This window comes from Anastrepha obliqua, chromosome 6, assembly GCF_027943255.1.
Source record: "Anastrepha obliqua isolate idAnaObli1 chromosome 6, idAnaObli1_1.0, whole genome shotgun sequence".
Classification (NCBI taxonomy): Eukaryota; Metazoa; Arthropoda; class Insecta; order Diptera; family Tephritidae; genus Anastrepha; species Anastrepha obliqua.
Window position 1 is genome coordinate 7901218 of NC_072897.1, and position 15194 is coordinate 7916411.

General features: G+C 42.3%; 2 protein-coding genes across 3 annotated transcripts in view; both read left to right on the plus strand.

The window, feature by feature from the left end:
• The first annotated feature begins 1184 nt into the window (after positions 1-1184).
• Positions 1185-5272, plus strand: LOC129249825 (homeobox protein onecut). Of its 2 annotated transcripts, XM_054889493.1 has the most exons (4): positions 1185-4154; positions 4238-4368; positions 4866-5037; positions 5124-5254. In XM_054889493.1, exons 1-4 carry the CDS (start codon positions 1214-1216, stop codon positions 5153-5155), a joined length of 3276 nt encoding a protein of 1091 aa, XP_054745468.1. In that variant the 5' UTR covers positions 1185-1213; the 3' UTR covers positions 5156-5254. The 2 variants fall into 2 exon arrangements, with proteins under 2 accessions (XP_054745468.1, XP_054745467.1); XM_054889492.1 differs by having other exon boundaries at positions 4866-5272.
• The window catches only part of LOC129249826 (putative uncharacterized protein DDB_G0282499), a 52436-nt gene continuing 42513 nt past the window's right edge, over positions 5272-15194 (plus strand). The window contains exon 1 of the mRNA XM_054889495.1: positions 5272-7104. Coding sequence (XP_054745470.1) covers positions 5463-6941 — 1479 coding nt within the window. The 5' untranslated portion in view covers positions 5272-5462 and the 3' untranslated portion in view covers positions 6942-7104. The remainder of the gene's footprint in view (positions 7105-15194) is intronic.

The window sequence follows — 15194 nt, forward strand, 5'->3', positions numbered from 1 at the left end:
TCTCGATTCCAATATTTCCGATTTTCCACCGTAATATTAAATCCTAAAACATCATAGAAATCTTTAATTGGTATGAGTAGTAGTGAATTTTTAATTTTTATTCTGAACAGATAAAAAGTTTACCACTTCAGGCAAGCTTTTCCTTGTAGATTTGGATCTTAGTTTCCAATATTACCTTTTTTGGAAAGAGGATTTGGTTTGACATCAGAAGCTTTAATTGCAATTTGTTTTGTTATTTTTTCGCATAGGATAACGACTTGAAGTGCTTGGTTCAGAATTTACGTTACGTTTGATACGCGCTGTATGTATTTAAAGGGGGCTTAATATGCGGTTATGTTGCGATCAATACCCCTCTACACTGCCGACTCTATATTTATTGAACTGATGGAGTTTTGTTTTAAGCCTTTTACTTTTGCCCGAAAAAATAAGTTACATTTTAAGCGTTATTATTTGGCGCTGTGAATTTTACTGAAACGTTTTCAAATGGTTTTTGGGAAGGAAAATTTATCATCATAAACCTTTTTATTTTATGATAGGAAATCAACAATCACATTTTAATTACTTTTAAAAGCACTGAGCAAATATTCGACATTAGGAATGCATTGAGATATATAAATAACTTGTGCTAACATCCTTTTTTGATGCTTGGCCGAGCTCCTACTCCTACTTTTGGCGTGCATCTTGATGTTCCGGCAGATACTTCATATGAGGAGCTTTATCATGGGAGAAATACACTCAGGTTTGCCATTGCCTTCCCAGGAGCACCTTAGAAAAAAATGTTTCTATCACTTTGGTGTTTCATACACGGAAATTTGAACCTACGCATTTCCGAATGGTAGTCACGTACCACCGGCTACAGCCATTGGGAAGACATATGTACCATATAAACCATTCGAAACATTTTTTTGGGGACCGGGTTCACACGTTTTTACCCTGGATTTTCTCTTGACTGCCCTGTGTATTATATATGTACATATATATCTTTGTTTTGTCCTTTTTTCTTACTAACCCAGATAATCGATTTATTCTTTCCAGATGTGCCTAAAGGTAAGCAGTTTTTGTTTGAAACTCACTTTTCGAATTTACTTTAGTGAATGTTGAGAGCAATTTATAGAAAAATAATTTGCCACCTCCGAAGTCCCAGTAACTGTAGATGTAAATAATTTAAGGGTTGCGTACGAAAAACTTACGCAATTCCAATATCAGAAAGAGTATGGACTCCTTAAACGAAATCCTCGACAACCAGTCGCTCACTTGCCAATTGGCCAATGACACAAACGATTTGATTACTACAGCCTCATCCGTAGCTGGCCGTCGTGAGGTCAACTTCAGCGTCAATCATCTGTCATCGCCGAATAATACGACGCTTTTTGTTGGTAACCGCACCTCGTCGCCTCCGACATCTGCACACAACGGTGCCGTAGATAAGCATAATGTTGTGGCGCATACAGTAGTGACAACCAGCGATGGCACTATCACCAACGTAGAGGGAGCCGGTCCAGTCGTAATGGTACGAACTATAATTGATGGTCTCAGCCATAGTCCAGTACATTCGACGTTTCAGGCAACAGCGCCTGCTTCCGCTCCAAATCATCACCTAGATCAACACCCAAACAATCAATATCATGTAGAGACGTCCCATGAGCAATTGCTCCAAATAGGAAATGACCACCAACGTCAGCAAGACCATCACCGCCAGCTCCCAGAGAATCGTTTACATGGCAGAAGTCCTGTCGAATTTGTAGGCTCCAATGTTACCCTAGATGAGTTAGCTGTTGGCTCATCACCCAACTCAAGTGATGTAAATATTATTGGTGTAAAGCAAGAGCATAAGGATGTGATATTGGATACGAACGAAGTGTGTAATAATAGTAGTGGCAAGCGAAGAAGGGAAGAAACCAGCAATTTGTTGGTCAGGGCACACTTACATCATGGCAGTAATAGTGGGAGTTTAGATGTGTCACACATTGATGTTAACGTCAGTGTAGATGCGATCGATGATCTTTCGTCGGATACGGTTGAGGTGACCTTAAATCAACATCACCACCACCACGTTCAACAACATCACCAACAACTGCTGCAACATCACTATAGTGGTAGCAACAGAAAGAGTGGAAATTCAGCAGCACAGGACTCTCAACATCATGACCATCAGCAACATCTTGGCCAACTGGGTGGATTGCACAATCAACATAAAAATGCCCAATATTCTGTACAAGAAACACCCAGCCATCATCACCAGACATCCCATCACGAAGTGTTATCGGTGATTGTGCAGCAGCATGAAGATTCCCGCGGCTCGGCTGCTCAGATGCTCAGTCCTGAGCTGGGTGTGGTTGGGGACAGCTCAATAGAACCGACCACGTACCAAACATTGACGTCAGTAAATGGACGCATGTCTCCTCCAAGCTTTAGTCCGACGTCTTCATATGCCACTCTGACACCGCTACAACCCCTACCACCCATTTCGACCATGTCTGACAAATTTGTGTATGGCGGTCACATAAACGGCGGCGGCGTGGGTGTCGGTGGCAATGGCATTGGTAGCAGTACAAGTAGTAATAGTAATTCTTCGTCGGGAGGTGTGGGACCATTCGCAGCAATGCCACATCAAAACAGTTTGGGAGGGCTCAGTTTAAGTAGCCTTAGCAGCGTCCAGTCGCCATACTCATCATACGACAAGCTGCCTTCGATAGGTATGCCAATGTCACCACCGCACAATTATGTTACCCCGCCATCGCACACACTCTCTGGGATGGTGGTAGCATGTGAACTTCAAACTGGATCTCCGAGTCCGTGCGGTGCGCTTTCACCGCAGTCAGCCTATAGTCATTCTACAGAATTGCAGTCACCTCCCCTTCCTACCTCCAAAACAGAGCACGGCGGGCTTACTGGCAGTGGCGGTAGAACAACTCTGCAAATGCACCAATCTGAATCACAGAAGCAAGTTATATGCCTTTCGCCACGCGTCACGATGGGTAATGGTACTGTTGTTAGGGAGAATGTTGTTGTTACTGGCTATGAATCACCATATGACCCCAATCACAGAGATATTTTGGTAAATACAACGCCGACGTCCTCTTCAACGTCTGGAGGACGAAGTTCTCACCTTCAATTACCGCATAGCCCCATATTGAGTCCGCACTCCGTATCAGCTGGGTCGGTATCATTAAATTCACCAGGTAGCTGCAGTATGGTTAATCAAACGGTGTTAACGTTGCCACCCATCAATGGAGCAATGGCAACCTTATCTGCCGCCTCGCTTGGAAGTAGAGGTATCGCAGAAATTTCCCCATTGCATCGAGATACTGTAGTAGTATCACTTACCCCATCGCCACCATCTAGCGATATGGTGGAAACAGCCCCCACGCTATCGGTTATTCATCAACCCACGGCTCATACACATCATCAACAGCAACAACAAGTAGTCATTGGTGCACAACAACAGCACCAACACCACAGCAAACACTCGCATCCTGTCACTAGTGACTGCAGTCTCAATGTTAGCCTGTCCAACAGCAGCAATCTGCGCTTGACCAATATACACGAACGGCAAAATATGCTTGGTCACAACAATAATTTGTGCAATATTGTACAACAGCCACGGCAACAGTTTCAAAGCGACCAGCAACCACATCAATTGCAGATAAATATCCAACACATAACAAGCAGTAATAATGGTAGCAATAGTTCTAGTGGATCAAGTGGTGGTAACACCATAGGTGGAAGTGTCGGTAGTAGCAGCAATAGCAGCGGAGGTGCAAATTCTGCTAGTGTCCTTACTGGCGGAAACGATATGGAGGAAATTAATACCAAAGATCTGGCGCAGCGCATATCGGCTGAGCTGAAACGGTATAGTATCCCGCAGGCAATATTTGCTCAGCGAGTGCTTTGTCGTTCACAAGGTACACTTTCCGATCTACTTCGCAATCCAAAGCCATGGTCAAAACTCAAATCCGGGCGCGAGACTTTTCGTCGCATGTACAAGTGGCTGCAAGAGCCCGAGTTTCAGCGAATGTCGGCGCTTCGCATGGCAGCAGCACAGATGCCTCAACGCAGTAGTATCAACGGAACGAATGGTACGGTCACAATTTCTTCTGGTGGTGGTATTGTTAGCCCCTGTAGTGTTAGCATTGGCAGCAATTCCAATGGCGGTTAGTATATTTAAAATGATATCATCAGGAAATGAGTTTATATTCCCACATGTGTTTGCTAAAAAATTTTATCTTTTTTGTAGGAGGCAGTTTGAGCGGAAACGGAGTGTGCCGCCGTAAAGAAGAGCCACATATAGAACAAATGCCACAACCAAAAAAGCCGAGGCTTGTCTTCACAGACCTGCAGAGGCGAACACTCCAAGCAATATTCAAAGTGAGTAGAGTACCACTGCTGATAAAAATCGATGTCTATACAATTCTTGTATCAGCATATATATATGAACATTTAAGTTGAGATATACTATAGCTTCATATACTTGTGTATGCTTGCTATACCGGCCGAGTGGAAAACGACTATATAGACATGCCTTCTAAAACGTGGTATTGTCGATAAGGATCAAAACCGGCTACGTAGACCTATTCTAAGGGCTTCCATAATGGCTACTTTCTTTTCCCGCATAAAATACATAGGAAAATTATACACTCAGGGTTCAATCTTGGTGATTTTCCTCGAGTTTTTTTTTTATAAGGGAAAGCAAAATAACTATTACGGAATCTCTTAAAATTGTCCCGCGTAGCCAATCCTAAGTTCGGGCGTTTCTGCCAGAGAGTACTACGATTTACAGAGGTGCCAATCTAATAAAAAGATTTTCCTTCGCCCGGTCGCCCAAATTTATACATGTCATGAGTGAAATTGCCATTTTCTTATAGGAAACAAAGAGGCCTTCAAAAGAGATGCAAGTGACAATTGCTCGTCAGCTAGGATTAGAACCTACCACCGTTGGGAATTTCTTCATGAACGCTCGTCGCCGTTCCATGGACAAATGGCGTGACGATGATTCGAAAGGAGTGGGAATGCAGCGTCATGGAAGCGGTAGCGGAGGTAGTGGAAATCGCTTTAGTAACAATAATAGCAATGATAACGATATCCATCATCACAACTATCACCATCAACATCATCATGCACAGCAACATCAGCAGTCAGCGATCTCCCCAAGTAATCACAATCCATTGGATCTGGATGATGATCCCGAAGTAGACTTAGATCTCGGTCATGATGATTTCGATCTTGAAGGTGAACACGATCATGATCCAGATAATGACGACATGTTGTGACACCATACAAAACACATAATCAAGGAAGAGCGACAACAAGATCAAACAAGTCAGACATTGCAGCAGAAAAAGTCACAACAAAAGCAGTACAGATGCAAAAACCGACTACAAGAAAAAGTAACCAACAGTCTTACAAGCGATTTTGCAAGCCTTCAGCATGCACACGATTTAGGTCACAAGCGCAGCAAACGCATGCACGCTAAGACAGCGTTACATTCTGCGACCTCAGTCGAAGTCATGCACGCGAAACAAATTTTAGTTAGCAATAAAAATTTAACGATTGCCAAGAAGCATAAAAAGTGGTATACGACCTCTGCAACTACAATATTATCGAATGTGGATACTGAGCTGAAAAACAAAATCATGGTATTACAAACCAATACGAAAAATGACCATGGTTGTGGTGGTCAACATAGGACTTGCTTACCAACTATGAATTTGATACCCGAATTCGGTGACGGTAGGAACAGTAGTTTGATGTGTAAATTCACATATAGGGATCACAGCAGCGGTACCGTTTCAGATAATATTTTAAAAAAAAATCAAGATTTAGTTATTGAAAGTCAGAAGAATAAGCAGTTAAGTTTCAAAAATAGCAAGTTCTTACGGTATCCCCTGATTAATTACCTCAAACCGAACACAATAAATACGACCCAGAGCCACATCATTGATCATGCTTCTGACGTTCGGCACAAAACGCAATTCGTGCCAACTGACGTGGCAAAATACCAAACTAATACCAATAATATGGGGCAGTTTTCTTTGGCGTCTGGCGACTCTAACTGTAGTCTTAGGAAACAGCTTATAGTTGCTGTTGTGGGTTGCGATGGCAATATACAGCAAAGAAACAGCGATAATTTCGAGATTGGGAGTGCTGGCATGAGTATTTCTAGCGAAGTCAACACAATTGGAAATAGAAATAACAATGAGGATCCCCATGTTCAAAACATGACGAATAATGTCTTTGCCGAATTCGTTTTAAAAAACAATGATTCCGATAATATACTCATGAGGAGTTGCACCTCAGAGTTGTCCAAATGTAATGACAACAATGTCGCTATATACTGTGTGCCCAATAATAATCATATTAGGGAAGATTTAAGAAAGAAAACGAATAGTCCTCAATGGCAGACACCACAAGATATGAACATTACTGGCAGTTATAGCCAAGTTGGCTGTTTATTGACCAATTCGCCCAATATACGGGGTATTGACAACGCTGGTGTAATGCACGATATGCTTAATGATCCTATTGAACAGGTGTTTGCAGGTTTAAATAATGACAATAGAAATTGTATCGATCACAAATTAATGCCCAAATACGTTCTAAAATTGCACACGAAACAGTCGCATGCTCAATATCAGCAGCAACGGCAAAGGCAATATGCGAATGCAGATATAACAGCCGACAATTTGCGTAATGCTGACTACGTGAGCGATTGTGAGGATATACAGCGATTGATGTGCCCCAGTACCCTTAAAGGCGCGTTGACACTGCAGCAGGACATGGTGCAGCAAGACGATCTGCACCAAAATAGAAGTGGAAAGCTCCTCGATGACGATAATAATACTTCAGGGATTCCGTTTTGCGTGAGCAGCATAAGTGTAAGCGATTGTGTCGAATATTTAAACGACGAACTGGAAGATCTGAAGGTTATGTTAGTCTGCTAGCTGTACTTAGTGCTAGACTTTTGCAAGTACAGCTTCTAAGTTTGTGCATATTTAGAAGGTGCAGACTACTCCATACAAACAAATTGCAGTAAGAGCTTCAAGTGTGTGGAACAATGTGACTTATGCGCGGCCGGGATTGCCTGCTTTACTAAGATATTCCAATGTAAGTATAGGACTGAACATAAAACTAAATTCATTAATAAATAAATCCTGCTAAGAAAATATACCAACGAATAGTTTGTTGCCGATCTGACTCCTCGGAATGGTCCAAAATACAAGTCTGAGCAGATTAGTTCTGATGATTGGTTAATTATAGTATTGTTTGAGCAGTCTTCCAGGTATCAGTTACAAAACCGATGTACTTACATTGCATGGCGAGGGAAATCTGCTTTCATAATGGCGATATTGTAGGAAGCCGTAATCTTATTTCCAGCAATCGCATTTATTCAATAAATACATTAAAATAAAATTTTTAGCAACATTAAAATCTTACTAGCTGACGTTCCTGCTATATGGAACGATCGTTTTAAATTAAACTCGATAATATATAAAGTTTGTAGTGAAAATAGAATGAAGACTCACGAGGGCGACGCTACAACAACAACCCTGAAAATCCTACTTCTACTGAAAGGACAAAATCAGTATTGATTTTTACGGCAGTACTTTAGCACAACAGAAGCCAAGATCAAATTTAGAACTTCTTTTTAAATGAAAAAATAACTACTATATGTGGAAAACAGGCATGATTTCATTCTGGCAATTCCAACTGAATTATTATTCAAGAGCTAGCAATATTTTCTACATGCCCTACTCGTTAGTATGCAATATATAACTGGGCATGTGAAAGTACGGATTTTTTAGATTTATTCCGCACATTTAAAGTGATTGACCTTGAGTCTTGTTAATGGTCATAGAGAATACAAGACAAATAGGGAACTGCAGTAGTTTGAAATCGAATGGCTTATTGATGGGAATAACGGGAATGCGTAATATGAGCCCATCTTCTCTTTTTGACTTTGAGTGAAAATTTGGCACTCCAGGAAGATCCTTTAAATTTAAAAACTTGATAAATTTACAACTTCGTCCAACTGCATGGCGCATTCAATCGATTTAGTATCAGTTTGTTTTTTGCTGCCGAAATAGCACGTTCACAAAGCCATTTGCGTTTTATATAGGTGGTGATAAATTGCCAAATGAGAAAGGAAATGAAATACATTTTATGGTAGCATCAAATGGTCCTTTACCTTCAACAACGTTCAACAGTTTTAACGTGAATCTTCGAAAATGTCTCCAAAGATGCGATAATTTAAGGCAAACATTAAGCGTACCAGCTAGTGTTGATTTAGATACCACAGGAAGAGTTTACCGAAAGTTGCCAGATAATAAAATAATAGCGCTTCGAAACTGCTGTGGATTTGATCGCACACGTTAAAGAGTTCAATCAAGCACTTCAAGTGTTTTCTTATGAGCCATTCCTTCCACCATTGAGTAAGTAATAAAAAAGAGTCCCAATCACAAAATTTTTGGCAAACGGGCATATTGATGCGGTCGGTCGGGTGAAAATAAGAGGAAGGGCGAACCGTTGTAACAAATTCGCGACGCGAGAGACGATGTCTTTACTCATATGCACAAAAAGAAATCGACACGAAGTACATACAAATGCGGCGATTTGTCTTTGCCTAATAGTGCTCACAATCACAAACGTATCGTAGTCCCTTACCGCAGCTCGTAGGATACACACTTTTTCACACATCCGCGTCATCAGTTACAATTTTTCATTGTTTAATAAACCAAATGCAAATAATTCATTTATCTATAATTAACATTACTCAACATTGTTATTAAATTATTTTAAAAACAATTATATATTAATTTTTCTAAGTTAATTTTGTAAATGATTTCAAAATGAACTGTTTGGCAACACTGTGTGGTGAGAGAGCAATCAGATGACACGAATCTACGGAAATTTCCAAAATCCTACGATAAAATTTACGATACTACGGAACGGAAGGCTGGTTTTTTTTCGTTTACGTGGGGCTCTCATTCGTTTCATCCTAACAGCTGACACGGGCCTGCGTTTACTTTGGTGAGTGTGAACACCTTAAGCACTGAGCAAGCGTACGGTAAACTTATGTACACACATACATATATATATATATATATATATATAAATATATATATATACATATATATATATATATATATATATACAAAATATATATATACATTATTATTATTAGAAGGCCATTACGCACTGCGACCAGAGCTGATCTATTGTGAAAGGCCTATTTTGTAACCCTAGAGTTTTAGGCTTTTTAGAAATTTTAGCACAGTTTTGGGTTTGTTGTTCCAAAGATTGCATGGAGATACTACGATACCACCAAGGTGGTGAAGTCTTTGTCTGCCCAACGCAGGACACTCACAAAGCACATGCTCTGAGCTTTCTATGTCCATTTCGCAAAAGCTGCACACATTGGTCTCGGATAGACCAATATTGTTTAGATGGTACCTCAGGCTGCAGTGACCTGTAAGGTATCCAGTTAAAAGACGCAGATCTACTCTGTTTAGTGAGAGAAGTTTGTCAGATATTCCTTTGTTGGGACTTAGGAATAGTTTGGCTTGACGCTGACCGGCACAGTTTAGCCAGTGTGCGGCAAGTTTTCTTTCCTCCCATTTCCTAAGGAATTCATTAATGTGGCCTTTTGTCAGTCCACAGAAAGGCTCAGGACCAGTAAGTTGCATATTTGCTCCTTGTTTTGCAAGGTCGTCAGCCATTTCATTTCCCTCATGTCCTTCATGTCCCGGAATCCAACATAGTGTTACTGTGTTGAGGTTTCCTAACGTGTTTAAGAGGTTTAGGCAATCGTTTACCAATTTAGAGGTGATGGTTGTAGATAGAAGGGCTTTAAAGCCGCTTGGCTATCTGAAAGTATGTAGATGTGAATACCTCTCATTTTCCTTCTAAGGCATTCTCTCACACATATTTCAATGGCATGTATTTCTGCCTGGAATATTGTTGGGTAGGATCCCATCGGAATCGATTTTTTGAATTTGGGCCCATTGATTCCTGCCCCTGTTCTACCATTTTCCAATTTGGACCTATCAGTAAACCATAGCTGGGAGCCAGGTTTGAAGGTGATAGAGTTAGTTCTCCAGTCTGTTCGTTCATTGATTATAACTTGGAAGTTCCTGAAGAGTATTGGTTTGGGTGATAGTATATCATCCCTATGAAGAATGGGACTATGTAGGAAGTCTTCTAAGATCTTTAAATGTCCTTTCATATCCCCACTTTTAAGTTCAGATATACCTTTTAGTCTTAAGGCACTCGATCGAGCTTCCCTTTCAATTAGAATTGGAAGCGGTGGTATGTTCAGGAGCACACCCAATGCATCCGTGGGATACGTTTTCATAGCCCCTGTAATACCAACACATACCAGGCGATGCAGTTTGCTTAATTCGTTTGCCGCCTTTCTTTGCTTGACCTTGGGCCACCATGCTAAGGATGCATAAGTGACTATGGGTTTTACAACTGTGGTGAATGTCCAGAAGGTCATTCTAGGGCTTAGTCCCCATGTCTTACCAAAAAGCCTTGTACAGGCAAAGAATGCCCTTGTGGCTTTTGAAGTAACTCTCTCAATATGGGAGTTCCACGTAAGCGTTTTGTCAAGACTAACGCCAAGATAGTTCGCTTATGTCGAGAGTTCAAGTGTTGTTCTATTAAGGGTCGGACATTTGAGATTTATGTTCCTTCTCCTAGTAAACGGTACAAGTGTTGTTTTGGATGGGTTGATGGAGAGCCCTTTTTCCGTGCACCATTTGTTTATTATTGTAAGGGCTTGCTGCATGCGATCCGAAATGGTTTCCTCATGCCACCCTAATACGTAAACTACTAGGTCATCAGCGTAACCTTGAGTGTGAAATCCTAGGTTATTCAGTTTGTGGAGAAGTTCATCTATAACTAGAGTCCACAGAAGAGGAGAGAGTACGCCACCTTGAGGGCAACCTCTTGTGGCTTTGATAGATTTGATTGTTCCTCCTAGTTCGGTGCTGATCGTCCTAGATTTCAGCATGAATATTATCCATCTAGTGATGGGTTCAGGTACCTCCTTTAGATATAGGGCATTATAGATTGCCTCATAGGAGGTGTTATCAAAAGCTCCTGATATGTCAATAAATGCACATAGAGCTATCTGTTTGGACTCAATAGCCTTTTCAATAACTGTTACCAGGCTGTGTATTGCAGTCTCAGTGGATTTTCCCTGTTGATAGGCAAATTGAAGTCGATGCAGTGGGAATTTAGCTAGATTGTATTCCCTAATATACTGATCAACTATCTTTTCCATTGTTTTAAGGAAAAATGAGCTGAGACTAATTGGTCTGTATGATTTAGGCAATTGTTCGGGTTTTTTCCCTACCTTTGGAATAAATACGACCTTAACCTCAGCCCATTTTGTAGGCAAATATCCTAGCAGTAAGCTTGCTTTGTATAGTCTGGTCAAATTAGGGATAATATGGTGTGCACGCTGCTGTAAAAGACAGGGGAATATCCCATCAGGACCAGGAGATTTGTATGGGCTGAATGTTGATATCGCCCATTGTACCCGCTTTTCATGGAATAGCTTGTTTGCTAGTTTTAAGTTCTCAGCACCCGCAGATGTAGTAGTTTCTGCCGGTACAGAGATCTCGTCTAGCACAAGTGATCCAGGGAAGTGAGTGTCCAGCAGAAGTTGACTGGTTTCCTCTGGATTCCTTATGTAGCTTCCGTCTGGCTTTTTCAGGGTACTAATGCCGTTTGAGTGATCTTTCAGTAGGGCTTTTTGGATACGAATAGCATCCGGAAGACTACAGATCTTTTCACAGTGATTCCTCCAAGTAGCCCTTTTAGATTTCCTCAATTCTTTGTTGTAGTTGGTTAGGGCTGTTGAGTAGGAGGACCAGTCCCCCATTGCTTTAGCTCTATTCCATAGGGTTCTTGTTTCTTTACGCAGGTTGGAAAGTGTACTATTCCACCAAGGAACATTTCTTTGTGGCTTTTTCACTTTTACTGGGCAACTTTCGTGAAACGCAGATATTATGTTTGAATGTAGTTCGTTCGATTCGAACTCAAGCTCAGATATAAGCTGAATGTGACGCTTAGAGCAGTTAACACTTTGTTCTAAATAGAAGTGAAAGTAGTCCCACTTAGTTTTTCTGGGGTTTCTGTAAATTGTCATTTGTGGTTTGGTTGCACCTATATCGAATCTAATATGTCTGTGATCCGACATAGATGTTTCCTCTGACACATGCCAATTTGAGACTTCGGACAAAACATTATGGCTAGAGAGAGTGATGTCAAGGACTTCACCTCTGATTGCATTAATGAATGTAGGTTCGTTGCCTCGGTTTAGGATAGATATATTATACCTAAGTAGAAATTCAATAAGGTACTCACCTCTTGGATTGATGTCTGTGCTTCCCCACGCTGTGTGGTGCGCATTTGCGTCACAGCAGAGGATCCACCGGAGACGTTTTTGCTGACAATATTCCACCAGGGCTATAACCTCCCTTGTTGGAGCAGTGACCTCATCTCCTGGAAGGTAGGCGGAGGCAAGTACTACCTCATGCTCACCTTTGCTCGTTGGCACTTTTACCCAAATCGCCACCAGGTCTTCTGTAATGAACTGTGATATTGGGATAAAGGTTAGTTGATTATTTATTAACAACGCCGCTCTGGGTCGGTCTTTGTTGGCAGCATATATCAACTTACCGTTTGCGCTCTGGAGTCCCTGAATGACTCCTTTACGTACCCATGGTTCTTGAATGAAAGCTACATCCAAGAGTTCTTGGTTAAATCTCCTCGTAAGCACGTCCGAAGCTGCTTTTGCGTGATGGAGATTTATTTGAAGGCATCCGAGTTGCCTTCTGGTGTTGTAGGGTTTACGCTTAGGCCAGGTCATCTAGCGATCCTTCGTTTGGCAATGGCTGCCTTTTTCTTGCCTCGGTTGCTTTTCAGCAGGACTGCTTCCTCAGCGGACATCTGATCCCCCCTTCGATCCTTGTTGTGGCTGTGCGCTTTTTTATCAGCCTGCAACGGGGGTCGCATGCGGATACCCTCGGCCACGTTATGACGCCATGTGCCGGATGTTGTTGGCTTTTCTGGCTCGTGTCTGAAGCAGCTGGCCTTATCATCCTGGGCTATTGAAGCCGTTGGAGTCAAAGTTCCCGCTTCCTCAGAGCTTTGTTTCGCCGAGGGGTCAGGGTCCTGTTCGGTAACCTTAGGCGGATCAATCGGGCCTTTAGATTTTGGCCGAAGTTGGGTTTTACCGAACCCGTAGTTCAACCAGTTGTTGGAAGTCTTTATGACTTCTGCGGAGATTGGGTCAATAGCAATGGTAATTTCTACCACAGTACCCTTGCGCACTCTGTTGAGCACCCGCCAGTCATTGGTGTTGAGGCCCTCGTTTTGGCCGTCAAGGAGGCTAATAATATCCTCAGTTGAGGGGCTGTCCAATTCTGGAAAGTGACCAACGAAGATTTGTGGGCGCGGTATATCCGCCTCCTGCACAATCTTCAGCTGTGCATCTTTCCACGGCTTCAGCTTAGGAACTACTTCCTTTAGCCAATTAGCCGTATCATCGCAGCCGCATGATATAACTATATATCCTGGGCGAAAGGTGCAGCTATTAAATTTGGGCTTTGCAGCGCCAGCCTGCTTTTTCCTTATCGCCTCCAGGATAGCATGTTGTATGGCCGTTAGTCTTTCCGTCGACCATACTGTAATGGGATAGTCAGGAGGAATTATTCCCAACTTCGTGCTACACGCCGCGTCTTTGTAAGACATTTTTGTTGAGTCTACCTTGACTTCTGGATTAGGCACTGCTGCCTTTGGTCCTTCCGTTTCGGTAGTCTCTCCTGCCTTTTTTCCGACGCTGGAGCTCCCCTGTAAATTGGCACATTTAAAGGAGCTTTGCTTTGGCGTGGTGCTGCTGGAGCGTTGTCGCTTCAGATCAGCTGGTTTTTGAGCCAACTCTCTTGCCTCGTCAATGCTGTGACCTTTCCTCAGGAAGTACTTTAGGCGCTTTCTGGCGGCACCGCAAAGCCGCACCTTGTCTTCGTCCTTTCTTCCTGAGTCACGAGTGGGAGAAGATAATAGTTTCTCCTCTTCCTCTGGTGATATGGTAGAAGTTTTGCCATCTGGCCCCAGGGCCATGTCGTCAACTTCCATATCGGTGCTTTCGCTGACAGTTGGAGGGCATTGTTTGCCCTTAGCTGCCTGCGATGTTGTTGGTAATTCGGCACTGTTTACCGAAAGGTCGTTATCGACCTGGTTTATATTAGGCACTTCTGCCTTTTTTAATAAGTTGTTTAACTCTGCCATGTGGTCCCACGAGTGAAGGGGAAGGGAAGGTCGAGCCACGACAGTGCCCCGGTGTCGCGGTAAGGCTAATTATAACCAGAGGGCGCCCGATATCTGGAGGTCACCGTTATAAGACACACTTACGTAGTGCCATTCATCCTATAGGCACGGTTCGAATTACACCTAGGATTACGGGTTTTTTCGAGTTATGCCTCTCTAGATCCGCCATTTTTGGTTAAAAGCAGGGGCACCTCGTGCAGGAGTGGCACAACTGCCATACGCCTCTGTGTGCATTCCGCCAAGAAGCAACGTACACTTCACCCCCATATATATATATTCAGGCATACATTTGTATATACGCACTAATGTATAATATTTAATGCTATGGTACAATTTTGAATTGACTACTTTGGATTTTTGTAGGATTTTTTTATGAAATATTTTACATAAATCAACATTGGGCTTGTTAGGAAGGGGACTGAATTGGCCTCAGAGCTCTCCTACCCGGTCATCGGCACCCCCATGCCAGGTGTTAAAGGGGAACTGCACAAATTATATCACAGAAAAGCGCAGAAAAGATGGAGCTCCATTTCCTCTTGTGATATTTCGAAAACCCTTTGGTCCCAGTACAATGTATGGAGGACTCAGAAAGTCCTTTTAACTCCTCGCCTTTCAATTTCCAAACTCGTAGTTGTGTTTACCGGTCACTGGACGATCGGCACACACGCGGAAAAGCTACGATTACCATGTAACCACCATTGCAGAAGCTGTGGGAACCTTTCAGAGAAGGAGACTGTTGAGCACTTTCTTTGTAAATATCCCGGCTTATCAGCTAGACGATTAAGATCACTGGGTGCTTCTTTCTTCGACAGCCTGGGGCAGTGCGCCAACCTAAGTCCTATCACTCTTCTCCATTA